The 12823-nt window shown below is 44.9% G+C and overlaps 1 protein-coding gene across 1 annotated transcript in view; it reads left to right on the forward strand.

The window, feature by feature from the left end:
• The window catches only part of LOC115072802, a 62571-nt gene extending 54549 nt beyond the window's left edge, over positions 1-8022 (forward strand). The window contains exons 4-5 of the mRNA XM_029570664.1: positions 6095-6236; positions 7212-8022. Coding sequence (XP_029426524.1) covers positions 6095-6236; positions 7212-7238 — 169 coding nt within the window. The 3' untranslated portion in view covers positions 7239-8022. The remainder of the gene's footprint in view (positions 1-6094; positions 6237-7211) is intronic.
• The last annotated feature ends 4801 nt before the right edge of the window (positions 8023-12823 follow it).

Here is a 12823-nt window from a genome sequence, read left to right on the forward strand (position 1 = left end):
GCCAAGCTTGTTGATGGATTTGGACTCACCTAGGAGACAGGGTACACCTCTGACAATGTCTATAAGGGCATTTCTAGAAGGATGATTAGAAGGGAAAGCCCTGAATCTGGGTGGCACCCTCTCATAGCCAGGACCTGGCCACAGTACAAGAGAAATAAGAGACTAAAAGAAAAAAAGAAGAAAGCCAGACGAGCCCTAGGCATCCCCTCCCCAACACTGGAGTGCTGCTTCTCTGCTTCCTGCTTTATCTAAGGTGACTCCCGCATGCTGTGGACTGAGCTGCCTTGCCACACCAGTGCCTTGAGGGATGAACTCTGAAACCAAAATCCAAATCAACCTTTCTTCCTTAAAGCTGTATCTGTCAGGTAATGTAGTCATAGTGATGGAAGAATAGCAAGTATACACTCCTCTTTCCTGAGCTGTGACTTGTCTAAAGATGGATCACCTGTTACTTGACACAAAGACAACCTCAACCAGTATCCCAGTAGTTTGCATTATGCGCTGTTAGTTAAACCATGAGTTAGTACAATGCACTGCTCTCCTTCAGAGCCTGATGCAGGAGACTCACATACGGCGAGGCGATACTGCAAAGGGGAGCTGGTAGGTTTGTTGCCTGCTGGTTGTTGGCCCTTGAGCAAAAGGAGAGAATGAAGTTACTTCTGCGGAAAGAGAAATGCCGCTTTGGCTGAGCTGGAATTTGCTTCCCACCTAGAGGTGCCTGAGGTTTTAATGAATGTGGATGATCAATTTCCCTTATTGTGGATAATGGCTTGTTACCTAATGATGTTTGAATAAAGCATGTATTCCATAGCACACAGACCTGAGAGGCCGTAGTTGGTTTACACAGTGCTAATCTGTTTGATATTGACAGATGTTAAATATGCAGGTGGGGTGGAGGGAACGTCTGAAGGAAAACCAAGGAGAGCTGGTGTCTGATTAGATGAGCGATATGAAATTGACTGAATCAGTCTGAGGAGATAACTCAGTAAAGTGCTTGCCTGAAAGCATGAAGACCAGAGTTTGAGCCCCAATACCATGCACAAAAAGCTGGATATGGGACTGGAGAGATGGCTCAGGGGTTAGGAATAATGACTATTCCTGAAAAAGACTCAAGTTCGGCTCTCAGCACCTACATGGGATCTGAATCCTTCTTCTGGCCTCTGTGGGTGTTCCACACATGTGGTACGCTTAAATATATACAAGCAAAACATTCATACACGTAAAATAAAATAAATTTTTTTTTTAAAGCTGGATGTGGTGGTACACTCCAGTGCTGGGGAGGCAAAGACAGATCCCTGGGGCTCACTGGACAGACAGCTAGCCTGCTTGGGGGGTTCCAGACCAGTGAGAGACACTGTTGGAAAAGAAAACATGGACAAAATCTGAGGAATGATGCCCTTCTGGCCTCCACGCATCCACACATATACCCTATGTGAACATGTATGCACACACATGTAGTATACAGAAACATACACACCAATAAAATATAAAGAAATTGCCTCCATCTTTGATCACTGTTGTTAGGAAGGAAAGGCTTATTTTGGCTCAGTTTTGGAGGAGTCTGTCTGTGCTCCCTTAGTTCCACATTCCTGGGCCTGGAGCAAGGCAGTGTAGCTCATTGAACAGGAGAAAGGTATAAAACGGGACAATGTTGAAATCTAAAGTTTGAAAACTGAATCTCATTTTAGAATTATGGAGAGTCTGGAAGGTGCCACAGTTTCCTGCAGATAGAGAGATGGAGGAGGACCCTGTGGATGGTGCTGCAAGGAGAGCACAGGAGTTGGCAATGTCAGTCATGAAAAATACTAGTTTTTTTTTCCCCCACTGTTGGAGATGTAACCCAGGGTTTCACATATGCTGGGTATTAATTAATTATTTCTCTTTATTGTTGAGACCAAATACCTGACAATAGCAACTTACAGAAGGCAGTGTTTATTTTGGCTCACAGTCTGGGAGCGCAGTCCATCATGGCAGGGAAGTCATGTTGGCAGGAGCCCAAGACAGCCAGTCACATTACATCCAGTCAAGAGGCAGAGAAAGACGAATGCTGGTCCTCAGGCCCCTTTCTCCTTTACACTCAGTCTGGGACCCGAGCTAGGCTGCAGGATGGTGCCACCCACATTCAGCTAAGCCTCTCTGGAAACAGCCATGCCTAGAGGTTTGTTTCCATGGCAATTCTAAACCTCATCAAGTTGACAATTGAGATTAATCATCATATTAGACAAATACTCTACCACTAAACTATAATCTAACCTGAAACATTCTAAAAAGATAATATGGACAATGGTCTAAAACACAACCAAGACACCCAGGTGAGACACATGTGCAACAGCCTCATAAATCCTGCCACTTTAGAGATGTTTGGATACCTGTAATGCTCCTCCTACACTTTGCCTATGGCCATAGCAATCTGCTCTGTGGAAATTTGCTTTGTTTAATAACTGGTGAAATGGCATATGCACTTTTTCTTCCAAATATATTTTGATTAATAAGATGAAAGGGGTTCCCATACTAAAGTTGTCTTCATAGACTACTAAAATTAGAAGGTGCTAATCTTGGCGTCTGTGACTATGGGAATGTTTGAAGACTGGGTGCTTGGAGTGACGTCCTGGAGTCTGTTCTCCACACATCCTCCAGTGGTCACAACTCATTTGGATGTGGAATTGTGAGGGAATTTAAATTTGGGATTTCCCATGTGTGACATTGTTTTGCAATCATGTGCTTAACTAAAATCACTCCTTTTCTGGGAATGCCGGGCTGGTGGTGCATGGCTCGTTTGGAAAGAAAATAAAGGACAAATGCTGGTGCCCGCCTGTGCGACAGGCTTCACTAACTAATTAAACCCACGGTGCTTTCTGGCCTTATGGAGACTTTATACAATCCAGTCTGGAATCCTGTCATATCCAGAAGATCTGTCGCTGTCCAGGTTTCCATGGCAGCTAAATTTTTTCCTTTTTGTGAAATTATCCCCAGCCCTTGGTGTCAGTTGGTCACATAAATGGGTGCATTATGAGCTTAGTGAAAGGGCCCTTTCCTTGCTGTCAGGTAGCACTTCCACACAGTGGTGTGTTCAAAGTCCTATTCTTAGGACCCATCTGGAGCTGCCTCATAAACTGGGTGGTTGCATGCCAGAGAACATCTTGCTGTCTCCAAACAATATACACCTCCTCTTCCCTCCAACGCGACTCATGACATCACAGCATCCTGGCCAGTCCATCCCCCATCCACACCAAGAGGGGCAGCTTGGTACCCTTCTACACGTGTATAGCTATTGTCAGTGCAGTGGCTCATTTCTCTTATCCATAGTTACAACGCAGCAGTCTCTGGGATGAGTTTCAAACTCTCATGATTAATGTGTTTACTTGCTCCTAATGGACCCGCCACTGCGGTCGATGCTGCACACGCCACTCAGCCTGTTAGTTTTTCTTTGTAGGATTGTTACTCACATAGATCAGAAGAAAACAGCAGCTAACTTTGACATCATTGTCCTTTGCCTCAAAGGCCCCTCTCTGCACTTGCCCTCTTCATGAGGTGGGGACCCTGTCACTGTCTGGGTACTAGGCAACTATCACCCGAAGTTCTGCTTTGTGCCCAAATTAGTCTACACTCTGTGTAGGCGCCTAACACCTAATGGCAAATTTACTCTTAGAGACTAGAGGTAATAAATAATTCCTACCAAAGAGACTTACTGTGGAAAAAGATTGTGTGTGTATGTTATATGTATATGTTAATGCCCGTGTGTGTGTAGGCCAGGGATAGATACTGAGTGTCTTTGTCAATGGTTCTCCACTTTATATTTTGAGACATGGTCTCTCATAGAACCCAGAGTTTTTCAATTTGGCTAGGTTGGCTGGCGAATGAGCTCCAGGGACCCTCCCCTCTCCATTCACCCAGCACTAGATGACTGAAGCAGGCAACAAGCATTCACGTGGGCACTGGGGATCAAACTCAGGTACTTGTGCTTGCATAATAGGTACTGTTCTGACTGTGTCATGCCCCCAGGTTCCTCAAAGTATTCTTTGTTGGAACCTAAAATGACGGGTAAACATTTAACCATAGAAACACCCCCACCCCTGCACAACCGAGGTAGAAAAATTAGGGCCATTGTTTTTTGGTTAGCTGAAAAATGTCAAATCTAGGGTTACCATTGCAAGCAAAGATAGCTGATATTCAGTTTCTTGAGAGGCATCCCAGAGTCACACGGTCAGGTTCTTGGGTGGATATGGCTAGCTGCTTACCCATCACCCCAAATGGCACTGCTACAATTCTGCTCAGGGACACAGCAAGGTTGTAGGGGGAGTGTACTTTAACAGATATGCAGAATTCACAACTGTGATTTACTAAGGAATTCCTTTTGGTTAATTTCTTTTTCCCTCTTCTCCAAACCCCACTCCAAGCAGAGTTCTCTGCATTGGGTTGAAGTTTTCGCGCTGTGAAACTTTCCCCATCCCTGAATTTACAGCTTTGTTAAGCAAAACAATATAAAACCCGTAAGATGAAAGAGACCAAAAATAAGAGATGGGAGACTCAGTAACAAAGGAGTGATCCCTCCCAGCTCTTTTCCCTCGCTCAAGGTGAAATGCAAAAAGAAAGCATGGCACAGACCAACCGCGGGTGTGCTTTTCGCATCTGCGTTGCCAGGAATGGTCACAGACAAAGCATCTGTGGGCACCTGACTTTCTTCCTGAACCAAGCATTGCTCTCTTGTCATCTCTCTGACCTGCAGGTCAGGAGGGAGGTGAATGGTGATGGTAATTGGTTGTATGTAAACCTAACACACTAGATATTCAGAGGGAATTCTTAGCTGGAGTGGTTAAATGTGTCCATTGAATTATGCCATCTCTCACGTTCTGGTTTTAAGAGTAGACTTATGGTGTTTCTACGTGGTGCCAGGTGGCCCAGGCCCAGGCTCACGTCTGTGAGCAGGGCTTCTCCCACAGTGAATTCATCCTCATACATCCCCAGTTGTCTATAAATAGCATCACTTTGAGGATTGTTGAAATAATTTGTTGCTATAATTATAGTGACATTTCTAGCATATTATAATCATATAAAATGGCACAAATGGAGGGATGCTATTTTGGACTTATTTATTTTTCTTCTGATTCCATTTGCGTTTTGTGCAATGGAAGAAAAGGTTAGGAACACATTATTTTGAAAAAGAACTGTGTTAGAATGGAAGAGAACAGTGACACAGAAAATGAAGAGAACCCCGAGAAGAAAGGCAGTTGGAGACTTTGAAGTTGACATGGTTTTAGCGGAAAGGAGAAAAGAGCAGAAGAAAGTGTCCCCAGAGTACAATTCCACATGAACAAGAGAAGTGAAGACATGTGATGGTCGTACTCCAACAAGGGCTGAGCCAAGCCCAAGTCATCTTGATTTTTCATAGGCTTTTACACTTTCCACAGTATGCTAGTTGAAGAGTGACGAATGTCTGCACAGATCTAGGAGGCTGTTCTGTGAGTATCTCTGAAAAAGACAGTCTATTCTGAGTTGACAAGTAGCTCCACGGTTTTCAAACCTTCAGCAAGAACTTCTGACGCAAACAGAATCTAACGAGAGGATGGACAAATCAGCCAGAATGGTTTGAGGACTCTGTAGACTGACCAGCGCTTTCAAACCACCTCTCAAGATACTAGAAGTGGGGCTGGGGGCATAGCTCAGTTGGTAGAGTGCTCACCTAGTATGCATAAAGCCCTGCGTGGTATAAATGGGATGTGGTAATGATTGCTTATAATCCCAGAACTCAGGAGGTGAGGGCAGGAAGATCAGAAGTTCAGCTCCTCCTGGACTACATAGTGAGTTTGAAGCCAGCCTGGGCTACACGACACCCTATCTCAAAAAAGTTAAAGTGACACAAAGAAGATAAGAGGCACATAGGGTATATACAGGCTATTCTGGCTGGTAAAATTATGAGTGTCATCGTGTTTATTTTGGATTCGAGTCCTCTTTCTTCAAAGTTGAAGGGCCAGTACTGGGATCTACTCTTTTGACCTGGCCAATGGCATCAGCAGCAAAAAAGAACTGGTACCATATAGCTTTCTCAGTCCTGACCAAGGTTAACAGTTTATTTCTTTGTGTGTTCTTTCCTCAGTGTCACTGTGATTCCAAAGGTGGAGATCTTGCCTGGACCAAAAGCTTCTGTCTTCTATGCGCCAGGCCAAGCCAGACACAGAGAAGCTGAAGGAAAAAATGACAGGACAGGAGGACGATGGATGAATCCAACTTTGCAATGTGTAGGTTTTATAAACTTGGACTTTTTGGAAACTTGGAATTTTTTATTTACAAACTGTTTGGTTTGGCCTAGAATCTATCCAAGATTCTCAGCCTCGGGTGACATAGATAAATATACAGTAGCTGCCAGGGGCTCTCCTAGCACCACTGTTCTGAGATTGGCCTGCTTAGTCCTAGCTCCATCTCACTGTGCAGTGTAACCCTTCCTGGACATAGCCATTTAGGCCAGAGCTAGACCCTGGAGTCTTTCTGGAATGAGCTTATTGCTTCTGCTAGTCCTGTGCTGTTGGGCACTAGGACCTGCCAACCAGTATCTACTTATGGGGGTGCTGTGATGTTGGGCTTGAGAGCAAGGAGGAGGTCAATGAGATAGAGGCAGTCAGAATAGGGAGAGAAGTGGGGGAATTAACATTACAGAGCCCAACAGGCAGAGGAAATAGAAAGTTCTAGGGACTGCCAATCTCTGTTGAAGCCAAAGGTGCCTTACTTTGAATCCCTTAAGGTGGTTTGTATTCTAGCAGTGAATTTCCCTTTCCTCTTTTTCTGGATGAAAAGTAGTTCTAATTAGTTGGGAATTTTTTAACTTGTAGTAAGAGGTCTAGCTAATATATAATCATTCTTGTCAATAATTAGACTTTTATGAGAGAGAGAGGAGAGAGAGAGAGGAGAGGAGAGAGAGAGAGAGAGAGAGAGAGAGAGAGAGAGAGAGAGAGAGAGAGAGAGAGAGAGAGAGAGAGAGAGAGCCGTGTATCCCAGGCTGGCCTTGAACTCGCCATGGGACCAAGGAATACTAGGATTATAGCATGCACCACCACACTTGGTTTATGCGATGCTCAGGATGGAACCCAGGGTTTCATGCATTCTAGGCAAGTGATCCACTACTAAGCTATACTGTCAATAATTAAATGGTTTGATTTGTTCTTCCCACGGAGTCTTCTAGAATTTTCAAGTCAACATTCTTTGTGTTTCTACACCAGGGGAACCCCACAGAGCTGGGAAAATGAAGAGTTGCTGACCCAATGAGTAAACAACCCTCTTCTACACACCTCCCTTGGAAAGACAGATGCAACTTGCTCTGGACCTTCATGGTGATCCTCAAACAACTGTGAGGCTCAGTCCTTCCTGCACCTGTTCCAGACTCCCTGGACTGGACAGATGTCGCCTCCCTGATGGACATCAGCACAAACTCCTGTCTACTATGGGGCTCCTCTGAGCTGCCTTATCTTCTTGTCACGCACATCCTGACTTCACATTTCCTTTCCTGATCTCATTGAGAAATGAGAAATTGGGTTATGCGCTACCTAATTCTATTTGCCTTATTATTCCTTAGAAATCCGAGTCCTGGGGAAGGAGTGTAATGGAAGGAGTCTGAAGATGGCCAGGCTACGGTGACTGTACCATTTTGAATAAATTTCTGTTTTTTTCTTATTTGCAAAACTAGAAACAAATTGTATGATTTCTGGGCTAGCCTCACCTTCCCCAAAGGAGAGCCCCACAACTTAGGCTTTTGGCAGGACTGCTGTGGGCTTGCTCAGGTGGACATTCTCTTGACTTTGTGATTGATGTCTTAAAGTTTTTAACTAAATAACTTTAAGCAAGAGACTTGAAACAGGTAGGGGACGATGAGATGGGGGACTATCTACCCTTTAAGACAGAAGGACTTGACCTCCTTCGGCTTCTCTCCTCTCTGGCAGGACCCTCCACTTCCGCAGTCTTTTTCTCTGTCTCCTCCTCCCATGGTAGTGTCATGCATGGGGTCTTTTTGCCTTAACTTTGCTAAGCTTTCTGTGCTCCTTTTCCATCCAGATGCTCAGAGGAAGTCTCTTCTTTTTGCTTGGTCTGCAGTTCTCATGTAATTCTTGAAGCGTGTATGTGCTTGTCTGTGTATGTGTATACCTGCATGTGGATGCTGGAGGTCCACCTTGAGTATCATTCTTCAGGAAACAGCTGTCTTTTTTCTTTTCTTTGAAACAAGGTCCCTCGCTGGCTGAAGATTGGTAAACACGCTAGGCTGGCTGGCCAGTGAGCCCCAGGGATCGTCCTGTCTCTGCCTTCCCAGCACTGAGTTTATGCCAGGCTACCATACCTGGCCTTTTACATGGGTTTGGGGGATTCAGACCCTCACATTTGCAAGGCAAGCATCTTACCAGCTGAGCTATATTCCCAGCCCTTGAAATTTCTTCTAAATTAACTTTTTCCTTTTGTTGCCACCCCTCCCCCCTACACACCTTGTTGGTGACTGACCTGAGCCACAAGCAGAGGTGTAAGGCTGAGTGGCTGCTGTCAGGACTCTGAGGTGAATGTGAGAACTTTATGAGGTTGTTCTGTTGTGGATGTTGCTGATTCTATTTTATTTTTTATGGTGCTGAAGACTGAATCTAGTGCTTCCGACGTGCCAGACCAACACTCTATCACTGAGCCACACCCCCTGGCTTGATGCTGTATTCACATGTTTGGACCTGCTCTCCTTCATACTGCAGGCTAGCCATCCCAAGGCAGACTGACTCAGTACATGGGCAGCATGAAGTAGGTGACACAGTACTTTAGGCTTCTCAGGCATGGTTGTCCTGCAGCACTGAAGAGGAAGGAGATGGGGGTGCTCACTGAAATGCAATTAATGGGGAATTCCCTCATCTCTAGCATCAGCACTGGGGCAGGCTATGAAGGACAACAGCATGGAAGACATTTAAGCAGAGCACTATTGGAGATGCACTGAGACTTTCCTGTGCCTCTCTGCTCACCGTATCCACTCATCCTTGCTAATCCCTGTGAGTTCCTCAGCTCCGGTCCCTGAGAGCTGACATCACAGTCCAGGCAAGAGGGAAAAGAATACATCCACTGAAGGGAAGAGGGGACTTTCTTTGGACTATCTGTTTGCAAAAACCAAATTAAAGATCACCAAGTTCAAGCACTGCCGGGATGAGGCGCCCTGTGCGGCAGCCTCAGGGCTTCCTGCAAACAAGCCAAGAACAATAGTTCATCAGGTTTCCATGGTTTTCATAAGGCAGGACTTAATGACCTTCCAAGGAAAAGTTTGATGAAATGCAAGACTTGTGCTTCAGATAAAAATGCCAATTTTTGTTAAATTGCTTAGACTTATTTCTCATAGTTTTATTCTAAATTCCCAACTAATTTCTTCTAAAGCCGCTACAAACTTGTTTTTTTTTTTTTGTAACAAAACCATGACATTTATACTTAAATGTCTCATTGTTTCTACACTGGCTCATCTTAGCTTGGATTCTCTTTTATAACTTTATAACTTTTACTAGAGTTTGGGGGGACAGATGAATCTAATCTTGGCAGTTACTGAATCGTCCTGGGAAGGAGAGGTCATCTCTGTGTTGTTGAATACAGAATCTGTTACAGAGTGGGGAAGATGGCTATTGGGAACAATTTTACAAGTAGCTGGAAAAGACTCCAAGCTTTGCTGGCATGGCTGAAGATGGCTTTTGACTGAGGGATGGGCTCCTGACTGATGTTGCGTGAGTTAAAACAATCTGAATTAGGGCCGAGGAGACCGCTCAGGTAGTAAAATGCTTGCTATCTAAGAAAGAGGGCCTCAGCTCAATCCCCAGAACCCACATAAAAAAGCCAAATATGGTGGTGCATGCTTGTAATCCCAGCACTAGGGAGATGAAAACAAGCAGATTCCTGGGCTTGCTGGCCAGCCAGCCTAGCCAAACCTGCCAGTCCCACCTAGTGAGAGACCCTGTCTGGAGAAACAAGGTGGATGGCATCCTGAGGAACAACACCTGAGGTTGACCTCTGGCTTGCATATACACACACATATGTGCACACAGACCTGCATACACACATGCACCTGGACACAGAAACACACACACACACACACACACACACACACACACACACGCACACGCACACGCACATACCTTGTTTATAGTAAGTGAGGGGAGTAAATAATATAAATACGGTAAAAGCAGCTCATCCCCAGCTGAGGTGGCATATTTTAGAAAACAGCTACGGTGAAAGGGAAAGGCCAACGTGGCCAAAGCCTGGCCATTCATATGCTGGGCTATTCAGCCTTTGATACAAAAGCCATTAATAGGAGGATTGTCCCCACAGCTTCTTTGACTTTTGCAACTATCTTTTAGAAAAAAAGTTGAAGAAGATGAAGATGTTCACAATCAAATTTTTACATCGTAGTTTGCAGGCTCCCTGGGGAAGGTGGTGGGTTCATTGCTGAACAGCCATTATTCAAACTTGCTGCACAACTTCTAGAGCGATGATGCTATCTCTCTGCATGGCCACCATTTCCAGTATTATTCTCTGCCCCCTCGTAGCTGTCTTCCCACACTTACTGATCACAGGACTCAGGCAGGGGATCAGCTTCTAGCAACAGTCCTTGACCTGTGAGCCATCAATGAATTTCAATGACAGCTTCTTGTCCATAGACTCCATCAGCTTGGGAGGGTGGCTTTGCACAAGGTGCCTCCTCAGTGGACTCAGTGCTGCTCTGAATGAGTTTCCTTCCTTCTTTTCTTCTTATTTCCTTCCTTCCTTCCTTCCTTCCTTCCTTCCTTCCTTCCTTCCTTCCTTCCTTCCTTCTTTCTTTTTTTCAGTGCAAGAGATGAAACTGAGAGTCCTGGCCATGCCAGCCAAGCAGTCTATCACTGAGTTCCATCCCCAGCCCAGGTTCTCCTTCTCGACTCACTTAAATGCTATGCTAATGCTGCAAACCAAGCCATTTTCCCCTGTAGTACTTGCTCTATGCCAGTCAGCAAAGCAGTGAGCTTAAGAAAAGAGGAAGCTTGTTTGCAAGCTGGCTATATTAGGCAGGGATCTCTAGGGGAGCAGAGTTGATAGAATGAATATTATTACAATTAGATTGGCTTACACCACATGGCTAGGTACTCCAACAATGGTTGTCTGCACCCTGGAGAGGCTGAGCGCCCAGCAGCTGCTTAGTTGACAAAGCTGAATGTTGCAGCAGTCCCATTCTGGCCCTGAAGGCCTAGAGGATTCCTGGAGAGCCGCTGGTCTTCAGTCTATGTTGGAAGGCTGGAGACGTTGGGTTCTGTTGTCAGTGAAGGTTGGTGGCACCTGGCAGCAACAAAGTAGGTGCACACACCAGCAAGGATGGCCAGCAGGGAAAGGCAGCAGCTTTCCCTCAGGCCTCTTTATATGTTGGCCTCTGCCAGAAGGTGCTGCACACTCTGGTCAACTGTCCTCCTGCGTCAGTTAATTTTTTGATCAAATGCCAACCTTTAGACAGATGGAGAAGAAAGTAGTGTTTGGGTTGGAGTCCCTTGGGATTAGTTAGTCCCATGTCCTATAGTTTCTGAGCCAGTGACCAGACATGGTGAGGTGGCAGGAAGGGGCAGGATCTAGGGACAAAAGGCATTCTTTAGTGAGAGAAGTACAAAGCCAAGGATCACGTCCTAACCTAATGTCCAGTCTTCATTGTGTCACGATTTGCTTTCTGCAGTAAACCCCATGTGCATCCTCAGCACATCCAGTATGAACAGTGGGGAAATTCCACGAGGTATGGCCAGGGAGCAGTACTAGGGTGTGTGTGTGTGTGTGTGTGTGTGTGTGTGTCTTATGTATGGTGTGCGTGTACAGGTATGTGTGTGAAGTACATTCATGTGTGTCTGTGAGTACATGTGCATGTATGCCTGTGAATGTGTTGCTCTGTACGTGTGTGCCTGTATGTATGTATTTGTACATGTGTGCAACTCTGTGTATTTCTGTATGTATCTCTGTGTGTGTGTCTATGTGTATACATGTGCATGTGTGTCCTGAAGAGTGTCCCTGCTCTCATAGCTTCTTTCCCAGAAAATAACTCTGATGTTTGGGAAGATGGCTCAGTTGGTAAAGTACGTGCTGTACAAGCATTCCATCTCCAGAACCCATGGAAAAAACCAGCTGTGGTGGTGTACATTTGTAATTGCAGTTCTAAGCAGACAGAGCCATGCAGATCCCTAGGGCTTGCTGGCCCAGACAGTTTATTGGAATCAGTAAGCTCCAGGTCCCTGCCTCAAAAAAACAATGTTTGTGGAATCTGAGGAAAGTTACCTCAAGTTGTCATATGCATACATAATACATACATATACACATACATACACATGTATACATACACTCACACACACACACACATATATACCTACATACACATACACACCAATAAATAAACAGATATATACACACATGCACCACACATACCACATACCTGCACACGTGTACCCTTTCCTCCCCCAAACAGCTCTCTGTTTATCTTGCCAACTAAGCCTGGTAGGGGGCAATATGAAAAAGTAGAAAGAAACCCAGGTCATTAGGTCCTGCCTTGCTCTTCATTCTCTTTCTCAGCTGACATTAAGGAGGAGAGAGGCCCGGGACACCTGCTCACTCGGGTCAGCAGAAGGGTCCTCTTTGATTTATCAAGAAAAGGAAATGCCGACACTTTTCTGGTGTGTTAAATAATGATAATATATGCTCTAAAAACTCATTACAACCATCAGCATGAATAACTAGTGATTTAGAATTTGAGTTAAATAGTTAGGCTGCTACATTTGTGCTCTTTGGGTGTTTGAATATAATTATTTAAGGATTAAATTGAGAGACATCGATC

The sequence above is a fragment of the Nannospalax galili genome, unplaced genomic scaffold, assembly GCF_000622305.1.
Source record: "Nannospalax galili isolate Female #2095 unplaced genomic scaffold, S.galili_v1.0 scaffold123, whole genome shotgun sequence".
Taxonomy (NCBI): domain Eukaryota; kingdom Metazoa; phylum Chordata; class Mammalia; order Rodentia; family Spalacidae; genus Nannospalax; species Nannospalax galili.